This window comes from Tachysurus vachellii, chromosome 3 (genome assembly GCF_030014155.1).
Source record: "Tachysurus vachellii isolate PV-2020 chromosome 3, HZAU_Pvac_v1, whole genome shotgun sequence".
NCBI classification, from domain to species: domain Eukaryota; kingdom Metazoa; phylum Chordata; class Actinopteri; order Siluriformes; family Bagridae; genus Tachysurus; species Tachysurus vachellii.
This window is the reverse complement of record NC_083462.1, coordinates 23,196,362-23,215,989: the sequence shown is the minus strand read 5'-3', so window position 1 is coordinate 23,215,989 and position 19,628 is coordinate 23,196,362. Positions and strand designations below refer to the sequence as shown.

General features: G+C 38.4%; 2 protein-coding genes across 2 annotated transcripts in view; both read left to right on the top strand.

The window, feature by feature from the left end:
• Positions 1 to 12,658, top strand: part of ppp2r5a (protein phosphatase 2, regulatory subunit B', alpha isoform) — a 30,918-nt gene extending 18,260 nt beyond the window's left edge. The window contains exons 3-13 of the mRNA XM_060866326.1: positions 2,479 to 2,580; positions 2,892 to 2,984; positions 5,353 to 5,483; positions 6,418 to 6,477; positions 7,839 to 7,947; positions 8,683 to 8,736; positions 9,395 to 9,445; positions 10,370 to 10,489; positions 10,583 to 10,710; positions 11,341 to 11,442; positions 11,778 to 12,658. Coding sequence (XP_060722309.1) covers positions 2,479 to 2,580; positions 2,892 to 2,984; positions 5,353 to 5,483; positions 6,418 to 6,477; positions 7,839 to 7,947; positions 8,683 to 8,736; positions 9,395 to 9,445; positions 10,370 to 10,489; positions 10,583 to 10,710; positions 11,341 to 11,442; positions 11,778 to 11,979 — 1,152 coding nt within the window. The 3' untranslated portion in view covers positions 11,980 to 12,658. The remainder of the gene's footprint in view (positions 1 to 2,478; positions 2,581 to 2,891; positions 2,985 to 5,352; positions 5,484 to 6,417; positions 6,478 to 7,838; positions 7,948 to 8,682; positions 8,737 to 9,394; positions 9,446 to 10,369; positions 10,490 to 10,582; positions 10,711 to 11,340; positions 11,443 to 11,777) is intronic.
• Positions 12,659 to 15,769: 3,111 nt separating this feature from the next.
• The window catches only part of LOC132842424 (serine/threonine-protein kinase Nek2-like), a 13,781-nt gene continuing 9,922 nt past the window's right edge, over positions 15,770 to 19,628 (top strand). The window contains exons 1-2 of the mRNA XM_060865103.1: positions 15,770 to 15,872; positions 17,887 to 17,998. Coding sequence (XP_060721086.1) covers positions 15,770 to 15,872; positions 17,887 to 17,998 — 215 coding nt within the window. The remainder of the gene's footprint in view (positions 15,873 to 17,886; positions 17,999 to 19,628) is intronic.

Here is a 19,628-nt window from a genome sequence, read left to right as displayed (position 1 = left end):
ATCAGCCTTCATTCAGTACTACTTGACTTTCACATCCTGTGCGGTTTTCATACTACGTCTATGACCATTTTTATATAGCCTGTGTTTCCTGTACTGTTTTTTTTTTCTCCTTTGTTGCCATGGCAGTTAATCAGTCACACCTTATTATAGACTGTATTTATAGACTTGCTTGATATTCCATGCATTTTTCAAAGTAGTTCAGGTGTTTAGATGTACTGTACATTTCCTATTTCATAGTTTGTAGGCTTTTATTGTTTTGTTTTTTTTTTTTTTTATGCCAAATTCGTACATCATGGCTTTCGTACAAAAAATCATGGCTTAAACTTGTCAAAGTAAAATATCGGAACTGTATTGAAAGATTAGTTTTAGAGTTCAGTCTAATGCTTTACTGGTAATTATGTTACACCACTTGGCCACATTCAGTAACAGAAGGTATCAGCCTTTAGGTAAACAACAGCTATAGGTCTATTTTGCAAGATTATTCATTATGTTAACAACAAAGACAATTAACACCAACTTAGCCGTGTCCGGAAACGTTAGGTTTATTTCAGTAATGCTGGCTTTACTGGCTGTGCTTAGTGGGTGGATGGATAGCCTTCCTCTATCACCATTTGTGAGAAGTTAGAAGTCTTTTTTTTCCTCCTTTTAGCTAATGGTGAGTTTAAGGTTAAAAGAGCAAAGAATCCTTATGGAGACATTTCATAAAATGCAGTCAGTCCAAATCACATATTAATGGAATAATAAGAAAAACAAAAGACTGACAGACACGGTTTGCACCTTCTTCCTCGACTCGCTTGCGACAGACAGCTCAGTGCTACAGTAGTAGGTGTATGATCTAAAGAGTAGGCCCGGGTGAGTGAAGTACTGTACTGAGCTCTACAGGAGGTTAAACCTCTCCGTCAGCCTCCGTCAGAGAGATGAGTGGTGACTCCTAAGCATTTTCATTGTCCTTGGAATTATTACAGCTCAGCATATATCAGAAGGTCAATTCCCAACATGTATAGCTGTCCAGTCTGGCTAGCATAGCTCAGATGCCAGTCCATGAGTTTGTGCACTTAAATCACCATAAGAAAGTCGCCCCTGTGTCCAGTATACTCAAGTATTTACTAATAGATAGAATTATACTTCATGTCTGGCCATTTTATTTTAGCTGTTGGATTTAATGCTAGTCTAAGCGGCTGTTAGCAGAAAACTCAGACTAACATGAATATAGACAGGTAATATTAGCAAATTAGTGAAACGTGCATCAGCATATGGTTTCAAATTAGATGGAGCTTGTATCTACTCGATACTTGACTGGATGCTAAATTTTTCCGATTCGAGTGATTGCATGGAACTGAAGCATGGAGACATTGGCTGGATGAGAGAAGGAGAGACATTTGAGATTTAGTACTTTTAAAGGACAAAATGTAAAAGTAATGATGGGTAAAGCGTATGTGAACTCCATTCCAATTAATCTCAAGTTAATCACAAAATTAATTAATTTATTCATTCATTCATTCATTCATTCATTCATTCCAAAATAAGATATCTGACATGTATATCCACCAAAGTCATGGGAAAAGCAGATGCGTGTTTATGCAAAGTGAATTGGAAACCATTGCTTTTAAGTTGGATATCTGCCTGTTGCTTTCTCTCTCTCTCTCTCTCTCTCGCTCTCTCTTGCTCTCCTACTCTCGCTCTCTCTCTCTCTCGCTCTCTCTCTCTCTCTCTCTCTCTCTCTCTCTCAGGCTCCTCATTTTCCAAAGTTTCTATTCCAGTCTGTATGATTTTTTTTTTCTATTGCTGCATTTGTCTGTCTTGTCTTATTCTACCCTTTCTCACACACACGCACACACACACACACATACAGTAGGCAGAGCTGTGTTTTTGTGTTTTGTGTCAGCTTTTGTTCTCTGTTGCATGTATGGATCTCTCAGGTGTAGCCCGAACATAATTTCCAGGTGCTAAAAATATGCCACAGTTGTCATGGTGATAACCTTCTTCCTTTAGCATGAAAAACCAAATGAGTAACAGACTTTGATTCTAATACTGATTCGATTCATTCATAGTGTCGGTCATCATGGCCGTAATGACATTAGGGCTTTATGAATGAAGAAACTCTGAAGTCTAAACTTTCAGTTAGTCACCAGACACACACACACGCGTACACACACACGTGCACACACACACACGTGCACACACACACACACACACACACACATTCTTTCATCAGTGTTTTCCAATAATTCGTTTAAAAAAAACCCCGATAATTTAATAAACACAACTCAGAACTGATATGGTCCTAAGGTGATGTATTTTTAGGTATAGAAATTGCTAATACGTTACTAACATTGTAGTATTCAAAGAGTACAAAACACCTGTATGATTCAAATGGTTTCTCCAGTATTAACTACTTCACAGCTTGAGTTGTGAAATATTTCCTTGACATTAATGAGAATTAATGTCAATAACAAAGCTTAACTGGCTTCTTCCCAGATCAGCATCAATATATTCAGAACTCTGCCTCCGAGTGATAACCCTGATTTCGACCCTGAAGAAGACGAGCCCACGTTGGAGGCCTCGTGGCCACACATTCAGGTACAGCAGCACTGTAAACAAATCTCCATGTTACATCAGCGAGGAAGGACTTTGTTTACGTCATACATCTTGCACAAAAGTTATATTTCTGCATAACAAGGCATTGCCTTAGAAGCACCAGCAGCAGTTTGATAAGATGCAGTGGTTTTCTGTATGTAGGAGGAAATAAAACTTAGTGTTTGTTCTTTTGATTTGAATTTTTAAATTGTCATGCATTAAAAATTAAGCATTTACATAGAAGCTGATGATGTCACTTCCTGACCGTATTTGTGACTTATTGTTTGTTTTTACCACACTTTATTTTCTCACAGCTGGTATACGAGTTTTTCCTGCGTTTCTTAGAAAACCCGGACTTTCAGGCGAGCACGGCCAAGCGCTACATCGACCAGAAGTTTGTGCTTCAGGTGTGTGTCTTGTGTGTATAAGATGCCACAAGTTATCTAGACTTTCTAAGTTATTATACCCTTAACAGCACATCCCAAAGTGATTTTATTCCTCTTATACCACAACAATTTGTCAATAATGATAATGAATATATGTTTATTTATTTATGAACATCATAAACATGCCATTTCATTTTAATCTGTTTATAATTGCATATACAGTATACGTAATGTGTGAAACATCATTATCACACATTCAGTAACTGTACCTGGGGTACCACCAAGACTGTATCCTTTGTCTATTTAGTCTTTATCATTTGCCTCTGAAAACGTGAATATTGTGTGTCTTATTTAAAAATGGTTGGACCTTAAGGAGCCCTGGTGTTCCTTAAAGATAAACCACATGTACCGACTTGGGTAAGAAAAATGCTAAAGAAAAAAGAGTAGAAGTGTTTTCTGAGATTTCGTAACATTAAATGTAGCTGATAAAATGTATGTACAGTTTGTAAATAAAAAATATAATGTAATCGTTTGTCAGATTTCTGTAATATAAGAGGAATTTAACACTCCTTCACTGTCAGCACCAATTATAACAAATGTTTATGCGTAATTATCACTTTTACTTTGCATGTATTTCAAGTTTCTATTTTCAGCCCTCATACAATAAAAAGTGACCCCTAGGTTGATATTCGGAAGGTCAGGGTTCAAGCCCCAGCATTGTCACGCTGCCTCTGTTGGGCCCTTGAGCAAGGCCCTTAACCCTCTCTTCTCTAGGGGAGCTGCATCATGGCTTAAACTGTGCTCTGACCGAAGCTGGGATATGTGAAGAAAGAAAAATGCACATGTGACAAGATTAAAGACGACGACTTCTTATTCTTGTCATGTCCATTAACCATGCATTGTTATTTGTGTACATCTAGCCATTTTTTCTGAACCACTTATGAAAAACTGGATGGGGTCCCGTCCACTCACACGGCACAATCTCACACACACAAACACACACACACTCCCACTCATTCATACACTATTGACAATTTAGAGAAGTCAGGCAGCCTACAGAGCATGTCTTTGTCACACATCTCCTCCGGAGTAGCCAGTAGAAACCCCCGATTCAAAGGAAGAACATGCAAACTACAGAGGGTGGGCGGAGGCGGAATGTGCTAAGCCACTGTGCCCCCATATTTGTGTACATATATACAGAAAATTGACCCTGAACCTTGAATTGTTTAGAAGAAGCTGCTGACGTTAACATTACAAACGTGTGAAGAAGTGCAGAGTATCTAGTTGAAGTTTTTTTGCTCTCCTGAGGGATTCCCTCTGCTCGTCTCAAAACCGGCTTGGCTCGGCTCGGACGGGGACGAAAGCCGAAGGTGACGAGTGAGTTTCCATGATGCGACAGCTTCCCGCCAGAGCTTTAAATAGCACACTAATGTTTACTCTGCAGGAAGAGGAGAGAGAGTGTTGCGGTCAGATAGAGCACAAGAGAAAGACCGGCTTAGGAAGATTAGCAAAGAGAGTGAGCGTGAAAAGGAAAAATCTTTAAAGCCCCGTGTTCCAAATAACTGCCTCAGTTTTTTAGTGCAAGCTGTGACTTTAGGCTTGTATACTTTAAACAGATTTGTGAACACTAACTTGCGGTGAGCTGGTTTCATTTTGGGGATCAAGCCAGAAGGGAACCTACTGTAAATCCGTGATTGATTGCTAATGAGGTTAATGTTGGTCTTATTGGCACAACCTGGGGTGACCTACACAGTTTATAAGAACTTTGTTAGCACTTTTCTTGTTTCTGTGTGAAGTCAGTGAGTCTAATCTGAGCACGGACGTCTCTCCTCTCATGCCTCTCACTGAGCACAGAGAATTACTGCTTCATTTGAAGTTTAGTGGTTGTCTGTAATATCCCAAACCTGAGTGTTTCATATTACACACATTAATTCAGTATATTCCACTGAAGATTGTGTGCTTTTAACATGGCACACAATACATATTAGCAATAATCTACAAGAGCAGATTGTGTAGAAAGATTACAGGATTGATTCCCCTTTAAGAAGGCAGCAATGGATATAAACCTCAGCATGTTCAGAGTGTCAGTGGACTAAGGCTTCATTCACATTACAATTTCAGATCTGCCCTTTGTCTCAAATGCCTTGCTTAAATCAGCACTTTCCAAAAACGACAGATGCGTTTTTAAGCTTTACTGACGTTGTGTTTACTGTGCCGTCAATTCCATAAATATGAAATGAATCACGTTCATCTTTTAACTGAATCCTTCAGTCTCTTCCTCTCTCTGTATTCTGCCTCTGTTATATTTCTTATTTTGTCCCACATTGTGGTTTTAATGTCTCTCCTTCTCTGTGTATTTGTCTTTAAACTGTCCTCGTCTCTGCCTCAGCTGTTGGAGCTGTTTGACACTGAAGACCCCCGGGAGCGAGACTTCCTGAAAACCATCCTGCATCGCATCTATGGAAAATTCTTAGGCCTGCGTGCCTTCATCCGCAAACAAATCAACAACATTTTCTTACGGTAAAGCTACACACTGGAAAAACACAAACCTGGCAGCTCCAATACCAAAAGATCCTGAAAGAGAAACAGATGCTGTGCCTGTTGCTACAGTAACACAACTTGAGTTACCATTAATTATTTATTTGTATTTTTTTTTATAATGAAACTCAGTGCAGTTCTGTGAATCAGTGTTAGGTTTAATTTTATAGATTACAAAACAATTTCAACTGGGAAAACTGCTAGAAAATTTTAAATTGGGACATACCACATTTTATTAAGACTGACAGTAGCAGAGACCATGAGTTTTTTAATTAGGCTTTGGCTCTGGCTCTGTTTGAGTGTGTGTATCCTAAACTGTTCCCTGCAGATTGTGCGTGCGTGCGTGCGTGTTTGTGTGTGTGTGTGTGTGTGTGTGCGCGCACGCACATGCATGTGTGTGTTGCAAACACCCTGACCATCTGCTACGTTGTCTAAAATAGCAGTGCGTGTTGGAGTGTTCCAGCATTATAAGTGGGCACGGTAAGGTATACTCATTCACCCCTCTGCCTAAAATAGATCACCAGAATAACAAAGTCCTGTTTATTTATTTAGGGCTTCCACCATGCTGATGCTCTTTTCCCTTCACCGAACGTACAGTGCACTCCCTCGGTGCCTCAGACTTTTTGTAAATTGTAACCTCCAGTGTTTCAGTGTCTCCATAGACCAGACCGTGGACATGGAGTGTAAAAGTGTCTGGAGTTCCACATTTCATATTGTAACGGTTGTGACATGAGACCTAGATGTTACTAATCCGCTGAGTCTCACAGAGTGAAAGTAGGCCAAGTACACTATTTGAAGTGTAAGTGATATAGAGAACAGCACTACAGTAATCACAGCTGACAGTGCAGAGAAACAGAGGGTGAGGAATGCAGAAACTGTGATGTGTGTCAGAGATAAGAGTGTGTTCTCTACTCAGGTTCATCTATGAGACTGAACATTTCAATGGAGTAGCTGAACTTTTGGAGATCCTGGGCAGGTAAGCCGATGCTAGAAATTTTAGCACGAAGGAACTCTTTTTGTGTTTTTGATATGATTGATATACTTTATTATTCAACTTATTATCTACTTAAACTTATTGAAATTCAGTTCAAGTGAGTGATGTATCCGGTTCAGCCGAGTGAGGAGTTTCTGTTTATGCTAGAAACATTATCAAACTAAATAAGATCTATATTATTTTCAGAGCCAGTTTTACAGTTTGTTTTAACCCCCAAACTCTGTGCATCATACACCATCACTACATAAAGGACCATGGGAAGCGTTTTCAACCTGTTGGCCTTTGACCTCGTTCAGTACATGCTTGGCTGGAGGGCTTTGTATTATTTTTGACTGAGGACCCCAGCACCTCTCTGATGATCTAAACGGACACACTTTACTGTTACATGGCTTCTGTCTTTGAATTACTTCTGGAAAAGAGAAATATCAGACTGAACATGTCCTCACAGGTTGCTTTCAATAGATTTTATTGCACATTTTCACTTTACACATTTTACCTGTTGAATCCCCGTCACGGTTTTAACAGATGTGGATGCATCAGTGGAATTCACTGATTAATAATTAATTATTTCATTAATTATGAATTAGTTTTTTTAAATAATTAATGTATAATTTAGTATAAAATAACAGCCATGGTGAGTACTGTACTGAATACAGTGAATACAGCAGTCACTGGTGCTTAAAGATCACAGTGTACATTTTTTAACAGATGGTCATGGACAAGTTTGTGTTTTTTTGGGGGGTTTTTTCTGTCTGATGCTTAATTGTATACATTTTCTCACAATGTGATTCACTACAGTCAAGACCATGAGGTCATTTGGGTCCACTATCACAAACGCTTTAAATAGTTAGCTGCACACTGTGGCCACTGTATTAAGTACACCACTGTGTTAGAAATACTCGTAGGAAAAAACCTCTATCATGAAGTTCTAAATGTTTTTATTTTGCAGGCTGCTTTCAAAATATTTTTTTTGAAGTTATCCCAATTTTTTTTACATTTTTTATTTTATTTTTTTTTATAAAACAGAGCTTCCAACAAAAAATGAATTGAGAATTGTAGGCAAGAAAAAGAATTGAGAACAGTGTGTCAGAGGAAAAAAAAGACAAGAAATGTAAGAGAAATCTCAGGGTAAATAAAATTAAGATATATCATGCCTTTTGATTTTCTGTCTCCAATTTCTTTATTAAAAAAAAAAAGATTTGTCATATTATCATATGTCATACTATCATATTTGTCATATCCAGCCACTGGATCTGTCTGTTTTGATAGCAGATAGTAGCCCTGATAAAAAGTGACTAATTTTTCTGGGAATATGTGCATATTTACTATTTCTGCTCTAACAGCATCATCAATGGGTTTGCGTTGCCCTTGAAGGCCGAACACAAGCAGTTCCTGATGAAGGTGCTCATTCCCATGCACACTGCTAAAACCCTTGCGCTTTTCCACGCACAGGTAAAGTCTGAATATTTATTAACCATATACATGTAGAGAATTCTCACTCATTTTCTACCACTTATCCGATGTAGAGAATTCTATCTACACAAGTAAATTAAGCTAATCACCTGCTATACATAAAACAATCATTAAATTAAGTGCTGTCAATTCATATCATGGCACATAATCGCCCTTTGACTTGGTGGTGTTAGCTTGCAGTGTTAATACATATTTAGGAAACGCATCAGCAGACTCCAGGATCCACTGAGTAATCATCATGGGACCAGTTTTTTTTTTTTTTTTCTGGATGCATGCTGTTCTGAATTATAAATACAGTGTACTGATCTTCAGCCCTGTTTCACTCCTCTTCGTTTGAATGAATATTTAACAACAGCGCCACCCAGTGGTACAGACTGTGATATTTTATTCAAATATTTGCACAGATGATGACTTACATCCTGAAATCAGTATTTTAAAGGCATTAGGGAAGGCCTAGTTCTTCAGATGTATTATACAGCTCAAAAACATTTATTTCTAATTAAGCACACATAGCTGATGTCACTGGGTAGAAGGGATAGCGTTAGACTCCCTCCTGTCACTCAAAATGACAGTAGCCAATCGTGACCCTTTGTGAGCTCACGTATGTACTGTGATGCACGAGCCGAGGTTTGAAGGTTCCGTGTTCTAGCATACCTTCTCTGTGTCTGTTGGATATGAATTCTCATGTTGTGGTCTGATGTTTTTCTGTTGCAGTTGGCGTACTGCGTGGTTCAGTTCCTGGAGAAGGATCCCGCACTTACAGAGCCGGTATGACACAACATGACAGATCCTCTATAACTGTTTCTTTTTATACCTACACTTAGCATTTTTCCTACTTTAATATTAACTCCTGTTCACCTGAACTGTACATCTGAAGATCCTTGACTTCTTTCAGTCTTCAGCAGTTTTGGTGAGCCTGTGGCCTTACATTCAAGTTCTCTTTAGACAGGAGTCAGCTTTAGGAGGTTTAGTCTTCCAAAATGTCTTACCAAAAAAAAATCTTCTAGATTTTATTGAGTATTAAAGTGAAGGTCATCTGTTGTTGCTGACACAGTTGAAATACTGTACGATTATATTGCTGTAATACTATAAGAACTACTGATATAACTCACTTCACCTACCATGATTCTGCTCATCATTCTGTCTAAAGAGACCATAATGTGTGACCTGGTCAGGTCAGAGCTGCATGGTAAAGCGGCATGAAGGCATGAAGTCAAGTATAGAGGTTAAAGAGTATTCATTAAAGGGTACAGTACATTTAGCTTGGTTTTTCAGATCTATCTTTACAGGTTTGTGAAATTCCAGCTGTTCATGATGATATTACATTCCAGTGCGACATCCGTTCATCTGCTTGGTGCATTCACATAGTTTACATTGTGTTACACTGTGACCATCACTGCATTTAGCTATGTTCATGTCCCTGCAGGTGATCCGGGGGCTTCTGAAATTCTGGCCCAAGACCTGCAGCCAGAAAGAGGTAAGACTGCTAACACCTCAATATTAAGAGGTGTGTAGGTAAAAATATCTCTGTAGAATTTTATTCCAGATTGCTTTAACATATTTAATTAGATGCTGCTGTAGCTTTACTAATAACCAACAGCCAGAGTGAGTGAGTGAGTGAGTGAGATAGTGTGAGTGAGTGAGATAGTGTGAGTGAGTGAGATAGTGTGAGTGAGTGAGATAGTGTGAGTGAGTGAGAGAGTGTGAGTGAGTGAGATAGTGTGAGTGAGTGAGAAAGTGAGAGTGTGAGTGAGTGAGAAAGTGAGAGTGTGAGTGAGTGAGAAAGTGAGAGTGTGAGTGAGTGAGAAAGTGAGAGTGTGAGTGAGTGAGAAAGTGAGAGTGTGAGTGAGTGAGAAAGTGAGAGTGTGAGAGAGAGAGAAAGTGAGAGTGTGAGAGAGAGAGAACGTGAGAGAGAGAGAAATTGTAACGCACAGGATGATGCTTTTAACAACGGACATTGTCTCAAAGCAGCCTTAAAAATAGAACAATATTGAATAAAAATTACAAAGTATGAAAATGTATGAAGTTCATATGTATCCCTAATAAGCAAACCTGAGGAAAAGGTGGCAAGCAAAAACACCATAAACTGATATGAGGAAGAAACCATGAGAGGACTCAAAAGGAAACCCATCCTCATCCGGGTGACTAAAATGTACTCTGCAGGAAAAGTTAATTCACAGAAGGTTGAAAGGATGCAGGATGTGAAATATCTGTTTTTAGTTGGATTTACATTCACTTTAAGTTGATCTGTGACAACCTATGAGTTGACCGGGTTTGGTTTAACGAGCCACAGCTCACACCTATTGTACAACAGCTACCAAACAAGGAGGGCAAAAGGGCTACATGAAGTGCTTTCCAGGCCTCCAAACCAAAGTGTGTTGTGATCCACTCGTGTGTGCAGGTCATGTTCCTGGGTGAAATGGAGGAGATTCTGGACGTCATTGAGCCGACACAGTTTAAGAAGATTCAGGAGCTGCTGTTTAAACAGATCTCCAAGTGTGTAGCTAGTCCTCATTTTCAGGTACAAACAAATCTAACTTGACTCTAACTATGAACTCTGAGTATAGTGAAATCCTTTTGACTTTTTTTAAGAATACGACTCTGTTTTGTGCAGGTAGCAGAACGATCGCTCTACTTCTGGAACAACGAGTACATTTTGAGTCTGATCGAGGAAAACATTGACAAGGTCCTGCCCATCATGTTCAGCAGCCTGTACAGAGTCTCTAAAGAACACTGGAACCAGTGAGTGCAGGCTAGATTACACACAAAATTCTAGCAGAAGTGACATGGGTTAAAAATACTTTCTCTTTAAATATGTGCAGCGGTTAGATTTGCCGCTTTACAGATCCAGGGTCCAACGTTTCTATGCATGTGGGTTTCCTCCACATTACCAGTTTCCTTCCACTTCCCAGAAACAGGCCATTTGGCTATGATAAATTGTCCCCAACTGTGAATGAGTGCATGTGCATTGCACCCTGTGATGGACTGGTGTCCCATCTGGGTTGTAGTTCCACTTTACTCTTAGTGTTCCTGGGATAGACTCCGGATTCACTGCAACCCCGATTAGGATAAAGCAGGGACTAAAAACGAGTACAGGAAAGTCAGTGTTATTACAAATAAATAAATAAAAAATGCTCTCGGAATAAAATTAAAGCATCTAAAAACAGCTTGACCATATTAGATTATTTTTTAACTTTTTTCTTTCCTTTTTATTTTTTCTTTATTTTATTTTTTTTACATTTTCATCAAGAGCCCTGTTGTATAGTATCTTATCTATTATACTCTTTCAAGTGATCTGTTTTTATTTCTATTAAGTGTTTAAGTAAAAAAACACACCTAAATGTCTTTTTCTTTCCCCTCCTTGTCCTTCAGGACGATCGTTGCTCTGGTGTACAATGTGCTGAAAACGCTGATGGAGATGAACAGCAAACTGTTCGACGAGCTCACGGCTTCGTACAAAGCCGACAGACAACGGTGAGAAGACGGGAGCTGACTGACTCTCCACATGGACATTTTCCAGGCTACTATATATACCTGGGTGGAAAAAAATACTTAAAAATATAATTATACTATAGTCAGTATATAGATACGGTCTTTCTCAAACAAAACAGGAGGAATCCAACTAAAAATGTACTTAAGTGAAATTTGTAATACGCCAAATAATACTTAAGTCTAGTTACAAGGAATAATCACTCACGGACTGAATAGCATGCATTGTTTAACACACTTCCAGAAGAAAACCTCAGCAGCTTCTCTTAATATGAGCGCAGGTTACTCTGTTTTTAAAGTTCTCACTCTTGCACCCTCAGAGAGAAGAAGAAGGAGCAGGAGAGAGAAGAGCTGTGGAAGAGGCTGGACGAGCTGAAGATTGTCAACAACAGCCACGGCATTCTGATATCTGAGAACAGCAACAATAACAACAACCAATCAGAGGAGCAGCACAGCTCAGTCATCAGCGCTACAGACAGCATCAGCACACACACACACTATACTGACCACTGTGCTAAATGACACAGGGACCACCTGTCAGATTAAAATCAGCAGCACTCTGTCACACAGATGTGGACGTTTCAACTGAAAATGCGCTCTATAGATCTACATAGACCAACTTTATCTATGAAAATGAAATATTTTAGTTATGTAAGTCTATTTTTGGATGTTAAGTGCAGTCATGGTATTTCGTATATATTAAAACCTCAGTCACAGATAGACGTGTGCCGTCATACATTTATTACAGTGGACGATACTGCGTTCAATTCTAAAGGAGGTCGTTTTCACCACTCTTCACTCTATAGTAAAAACTGGTTTATTCTCGATTAGGCAGCATTAGGAATGAAAGAATGATAAAATTGCAGTATTGGGACATCCAGAGTATGATGTGCAGCAATGTGTTGTTAATGTCACCCTGGATTCTTAATGTGTGCATGCTGGTATGTACACATAGGCCTGAAAGAAAGAAATCTAAGCAGGGATATAAAAAGAGCTCGAATTTAGTAATACATCAGTAAAGACTGTGGGAGATTTTGAATTATTGATGTCCATTCATACTGATGCTTGTTGTTAATGGATCTTTTCATAAAACACATGCCAGGTGTTTTCTTGAACCAGACATTTTAAAGGAGCAGTATGTAATTTTTCTCCAAATTGCAAAGAAAACCTAAATAAAATAAAGCCTTCTCCTTCACTGCAATTAACCCATTCATCTGTTGATACTACTGCATATGTTTTATTGTTGTTGGTTTTTTTTGATGGGGGCTAGTTTTGGTTTGGGAGAGAGACATTTAATTAAATCCCAGAAGAATTAAAACCGGAAGTGAAATCCTTACACACTAACATTGCAGTCACAGTTTTCCTAAATTATCTAGGAAACTAGTACAGGTCTAGAACATTTTTCTGCCCATTACAGTAAATCTAGCCAGTCCTGCTTTATGCCTTGTATTAGCTGCATGCTGATTAAGTAAGCAATAAAACCCTTGAGGGCATGATGTTGTAGGAAGTTAATTGGACTTATTTTTACCATGCCAATCTCAGGACATCTCAGTCTTTTATTCCTCCTATACGACAGCCATTTGGAAAGACAAAAATATTTTTTTAGTTATGAAATATTGACGTTTCATACTGTTAGTTGTAGTTCCTGTTACTGTAGGTGGTAGTGCAGCTGCACCCTGAGGTCACATTACGATATGAGTGGAGTTTCACATGCTCTCTCTGTGGCTTTTCTCTGCACTTCAATGTTTCCTCCAACCTCCCAAACACATGCCAGTAGGTTGATTAGCTATAATAGATTGTGCGTGTGTGTGTGTGTGTGTGTGTGTGTGTGTGTGTGTGTGTGTGTGTGTGTGTGTGTGTTTTATGCACTGGCATTCCATCCGGGTTGTAATCTCCCATTTAAGTCAAGTGTTGACACATTTAAGAACATGCGTTTGTATTATGAATATGTAATCCATCATTTAACAGCTCTGATGTTTAAGTTTTTCACCCAAACATTACCTGAGATACACTAAGATGATTGAACACTTTGGAGGCACCAAGTTTGTACTTTTCACCTTAAGTGCATAGTGAACTTTAGAGTGAGTCATTGATTTACACCATGGGTGTGCTTCAGTACTGTTTTGAAAAAGGAACTTCCTCTCTCAGCTTCGCATTGATTGACTGAACCATTTTAATGGCCGCATGTGAAGTTTGTTAGTTGAGTCGGCTTCGTTGTAGATGCCAACAGCACGTATTACCCCGAATGCAGTGTAAACAGAATGTGGGTGTAAACAGGAGCAATAACATTGCTTAGCTACGGCATTTGATTTTGTGTTTAGACAGTAATCCTTCTTAAAGGCTACTGTAGATATCATGGCAGTGTCTTCTCTAGAACCGTAACCATTTAAAGAAACATCCCATATGTTACGACCGTCTAGGGGTCAGTCGCAACAGAATGGTAAAGAATGCCTTTATACCGAGATGTAATGATTCACAATCTTTTATTCAAGGTTTGACAAGGGGTTTTAGGCTTCAAGGGAGGACAAGGCCAAAATAATAAACAGAACAAACTTCACCAAACACCTCTTACTCAGGCCCAGCTCCAGATATGAGATGAAAGGTGGGCCAAGTGATATGGGGGGGGGGGGGGGGGGGGTTGTTGTGTTTGTGTTTTCTTCATTTTTAATATTTTTTTGTACATATTTTGGAACTAGTAACTTTATATATATAAAAACGGGTTAACGTTTATTTTTACATTCCCTCTTTTTGCATTTGTAATATTTTTTTGACCCCTTAACAGATCTTGTATCAATTAAGTAACTTCAGATTTGATAAATAGGGGCAATAAGTACGTCCGTTTACCTCAAAGGTTGGGTGAATGTTTATGAATGAGCTAAATCTGTCTGTCTGTCTAGGAGGGGAAAAAAGGGGGCTGGGCAGAAATTAGAAAATAACGTATCTCGAGCTGAATTGAATATTCAAGTCATATCTCCAATTAAACCCTGTCAGGGTGTGTCCCGTCTTCTGCCCCGAGTCCTCTGGAACAGGCTCCTTGTGACCCTGTGATGGATGGATGGACTATTATCAAGCTACTGAAGAGATTTTAACATCTCAACATTATTATGGTTTATTTTTAGAAACTGTTATTTATTAGAGGCAGTTTATATTTGCTGTCCAGAAACACTAGCATATAGAATTCACTCAAGTGTTCTACCCAATTCATGAGGGAAAGCAGATAAAAGCTGGTTGAAAGCGGAATACAGCACGTGTGTAATTAGTGTTAAAACGCAAGTGTATGTGCGAGTGTGTGTCTGTGTGTGAGAGGGCGAGAAAGAAAGACTAATAAAAATTTTATTTCTATATACCTCTTTTAACAATGAACATAGTCAAAACAGCTTTACAGAAATACTGTATATAAACAGAATAAATATTACAAAGATTCAAATTAAAAAGAAAACCTATAATAATGTCCTTTCTACAGCTCTATATAGTCAAGTGGAATTGTGCAGCCAAGAGCTCCTAAGCAACTTCTAGGTCAGTGTAGATTCTGAGTTTATCACTAAAAGCAGAGCTTTGTATTTTCACAAAAAATTCAGTTATGTTTCTAAGGCCAGTTCTATCAGTGACTTGGTCTTCGTCAGGTTTATAGAGAGCCAAGAGGTCAGTTATTTTACCCCAGTGCTTGTTGCTTTAACTGAGCTGGAAAGATGCTGTGTGTTGGGTCGAGCATAAATGTAGCCGTAATGATCACAGCTAAGCCACAAGGTTTACAGCTAGAGAGAGTCCATTAAGACAAAAGCTGAAGCTTTACATATAGTGGATGTGAGATTCTAAAATTACGCCTAACTCTAGAATTATTGATAGAATTACAGCAAGTAAAATAAAATAAGAGACAAACATTGTTTAAATAACTGGAAAAGAGCTGAAAAAATAACTGGAATCTATATTTAAAGTCAAATATAATGATGTATATGCTTAGGATTGTTTGTGTGTGCGCATGTGATTTTGTATCTCAAGCATCTTGTTTCACAGCCTGCTAACCTTTAGTTAAAACCTTTCACTTTTGAAGTAAATCACTTTTTCAAAAGTGGATTTATTGAGGTATGTTTCTGTGGAATTGTCCCCAAAAATGACTTCCTTTATTTAAAAAAAAAACAATAAAACAGAACTTCACAGGAACGGAAACTATTTATATAAGAACCGGCACAAAATATTCCCATTTAGAAATGTCAATAAAAGTTTAAAGACTTGAAGATGTGCAAAAATTACTGAATGAGAATTTTTTCCCAGAGGGAACCCGGTGGAGCGTTTTAATCGGACCCTTTTGCAGATGCTGGGCACATTGGAGAACAAGAACAAAGCTCATTGGAAAGATCACGTCAACTGGTGCACGCTTATAACTGCATCAGGAGTGATAAAACGGGATACTCACCGTATGAACTTATGTTTGGCAGACAGCCTCGACTACCGGTTGACCTTGCTTTTGGACTTACAAATAACTTCCCATTCCAGTCTCATTCGCAGTATGTAAAATTCCTAAGGAATCGACTTGAGGAGAGTTACAGAGTTGCTACTCACAATGCATCAAAAGTAGCTAATCAGAACAAAAGACGTTTCGACAGGAGTGTAGTTGTCTCTGACCTTGATCCAGGTGAACGGGTCCTTGTGCGAAATGTCAGATTAAGAAGGAAACACAAATTGTCAGACAAAAGGGAATCTGAGATTTATGTAGTACCGCAGAAGGCAGGTGACATGCCAGTATACAGTTTCAGTTTCTGACGTACGTCTCTACGGTTAGAATCCTGTGTGTCCATGGCAACGCTCTGTTTTTCATGGCAACGGTGTGTTATAGTTCGCAGCGGTCTGTTATAAAGAAATAAAATAGTGTGTGCCAATTTGCTGCCCTAGGCAAGATATCACCTGGTGCCCCTGGAATCACAGACAATTGTGTCCCGTTCATTTTGTTCATAAACTTACACAGAAACAAACTGCACAGCTTTGTCCTGTTTTTCTTTATTTTGAAAATATTTTGGAAACACACAAACTATATAAAAAAAACTATATTACGGAGACCTTGCTTTCCTTGCCTTTCTTACAGCAATAAAATATATATAATAAATATATAAATAAAATACTTCTCAGGTAATAAAATATATACATATATATTAATATAAAAAAATACATATATTAATAAAAATAATAATTTGGGCGCAAGGGCGCCCCTAGTGGTGGGCGGCGCCCTTAGCATTTGCCTATTCTGCCTATGCGCAGGGCCGGCCCTGGTGTGTGCGTAGAAAGAATTCGTCCACACGCCGCTCAAAAAAAAAAAATGTAAAAAAAAAAAAAAATCCTGAGCACAAGTCCACCCCTGGTCTAGGCGGCTTTTTGTGTTAAATTATATTTCCTGTCGCTGCGCAGGCTCTTTTATTGTACATGACAGCTTATGTCCCGATGACCGGTCTTTGCATTACGATTAAAAGCAGTATCAATAAAGTAAAAAATGTGATGTGCAGTCAAGTTCGAGTGTATGCACTGTTTAAACAAGTGTTCTCAACTTCTCACTGATACTTTTGTGATTCGCGGAGTTTTGACAAGTTTTATAGCCTTGATATTGTTTCTTATTCAAAAGTGGTGACAGAAAAAACTCAGCACCCCCAACCTGAAACCTCTTCCCACGCCCCTGTCACAATCACATTATAAATGTGTATAAATTATATGCCTATCAAAATTAATAATTAGGCTTAAAAGCAAATGTATATGTAAGGGAATCAAGTTTAACAATTACATGTAATATTGCTCCTAATATCATCAATAATGGTGTGTGCAATACATATTTAATATTATATATATTTTCATTAAGTTATTTATTTCACAATAACACTTGTGTTCCTGATATTATTGCATTTAATGAGGCCTCGTTGTATTTATCCTTACAACAGATTCCAGATGTGGTCAAGCTACAATTTTTTTATTAAAATTAGACTAAAATTAAAAGACTTTTAGTCGACTAAAACTTGACTAAGATACCTTGAGTTTTCTTTTGACTAAAACTAGACTAAAATGACGAGACTTTTAGTCGACTAAAACTGAGATTAACAAAAAAAGATATGTGAATGACTAAATATGACTAAAACTAACAAGGACATTTGGCACAAGACTAAGACTAAATTAAAAATAGGTGACGAAATTAACACTACTGTTGGTCTATGTACCTAATTTAGACCTTTTTATAGCAGATCATTAAAGTCATTCTGTCTTTATGTATGACTATTGAACCCTTTGCTTATATACCTGCTATTTTTATACCCGTCTGTCTGTATTACTGTATATTGATCTTTCTGTGTCTGTATACCTGACTAACTAACTAATGTTATACCTGATATTTTTGTTTATCAGCCTCAACCCCAGGCATGTGAAGAATAACCCCATGTGTTGTGTGTTTTGCAGGAGTGTTCCCTCTATCAAACTGTCAGAGTCAGGCTGTTTCTAGGGCGATGACACTGGACTTTGCATGGCTGTGCGCTGTTCAGTCGTTTGCCTTCATCTCAGGCTACATGTGGTACAGCGTCCTCATTGCTGTGGTGAATAGAGAGAGAGAGAGGAAGGGATGAGCGAAAGAGAGACAATGATAGAGGGAAAATAGGAACAGCCATCGAAGCCGATCTTGGATTTGTTGAAATGCCACAGATGCTGGCTTAACTCACTGGCAAGATGATCATGAAGGAAAAATTTATTTGATCCTAGATCCCAAACCTGCACCCCATTTGGGCAGACACACACACAAACACACAAACACACAAACACACACACAAACACACACACACACACACACTGCAACAAGTTCTGCAATATGAACATACATTCAAAGAAATACAGTAGGTGAACAGTGTGTGTGTGTGTGTGTGTGTGTGTGTGTGTATATATATATATATATATATATATATATATATATATATATATATATATATATATATATATATATATATATATAAAAATTCTATATCACAATGTTTACTCATGCACATGCTGACACGTTTTAATTTTAATTCCAATCATAAATTAGGACATACGGTTTAGGAGTTATGGGCACAAACGTGTTGAGGGGTGCTGAAGCGCCCCAGATTGGCCGATTTCGCTGAGTCCTTGGCCCTGAGTAACTGTGACCAGTACTACCATCTGACCAAGTTTGAGCTCTCTAGGCCTTACGGTTTGGGCTTTTCATTTCTAGGGCAGAATAATAATAATAATAATAATAATAATAATAATAATAATAATTAAAGCTGCAAGCAGCATTTCCCGGGTTCAAGCGTTTAAGGCCTTTAGGGAGTTTAAGGCCTTAAAGGATTTTCACATACACAAAGTGACCCGCAAGTTACAGAGGGTGCCACAATATACTGTATGTCATGTCATGCTACATATGTCATTCTACAGAGGGTGCCACAATATATGTCATGTGAAGTACTCACCTGTCCAATTTTCCCAAAAGTCATATCCATAAAGCGAAGAAACACAAGCACCCAGATGCAGAACGAGTGACCCGCAAGTCACATACACAAAGTGACCGAATTCTTAAAATTCTGATTCTGAGAATCAGAATCTTTGCCTTACGAGTCAGCACAAAATTGGGTTTTTGGACTGTTGGTGGCGCTAGAGGGCTTTTTTTTTTTTTAAAATGGCTGTTTTTAGTGATTTTTCCGTTATAGCACCACCAAGAGGCCAATCGGCGCGGTTTTTGAACTGTGACCTCAGTTTGACCTCTTTCACACGTATCCCGGGTTTGGTGTTGATAGCTCATTTAGTTCTGGAGTTATTGACATTTTAGTAAAACTGGCTCCTCACAGTCCAAACGTTTTGGGGCCCCTTAAGGACCCTGAATCAAAATTTTGACTTTTTTTCCATAATTACTGACAGTGAGACTCCAGAGAATATTACTGCACTGGAGTGATCTCGATCAGGCGAAAAACCTAGGACTAGTTCGCAAAAGTAGGTTTTTCACCTGATCAAGAATAATTAATGAATAATTTGATTGACAGCATTTTTCCAAGAGGCAAAGCTGTTCACTATGTGGAGACCTATCAAATGATATAAAGCACTTGAGATTTGGACATATGGTTTGGGAGTTATGGGCACAAACGCATTGAGGGGTGCTGAAGCTCCCCAGATTGGCTGATTTCGCTGAGTCCTTGGCC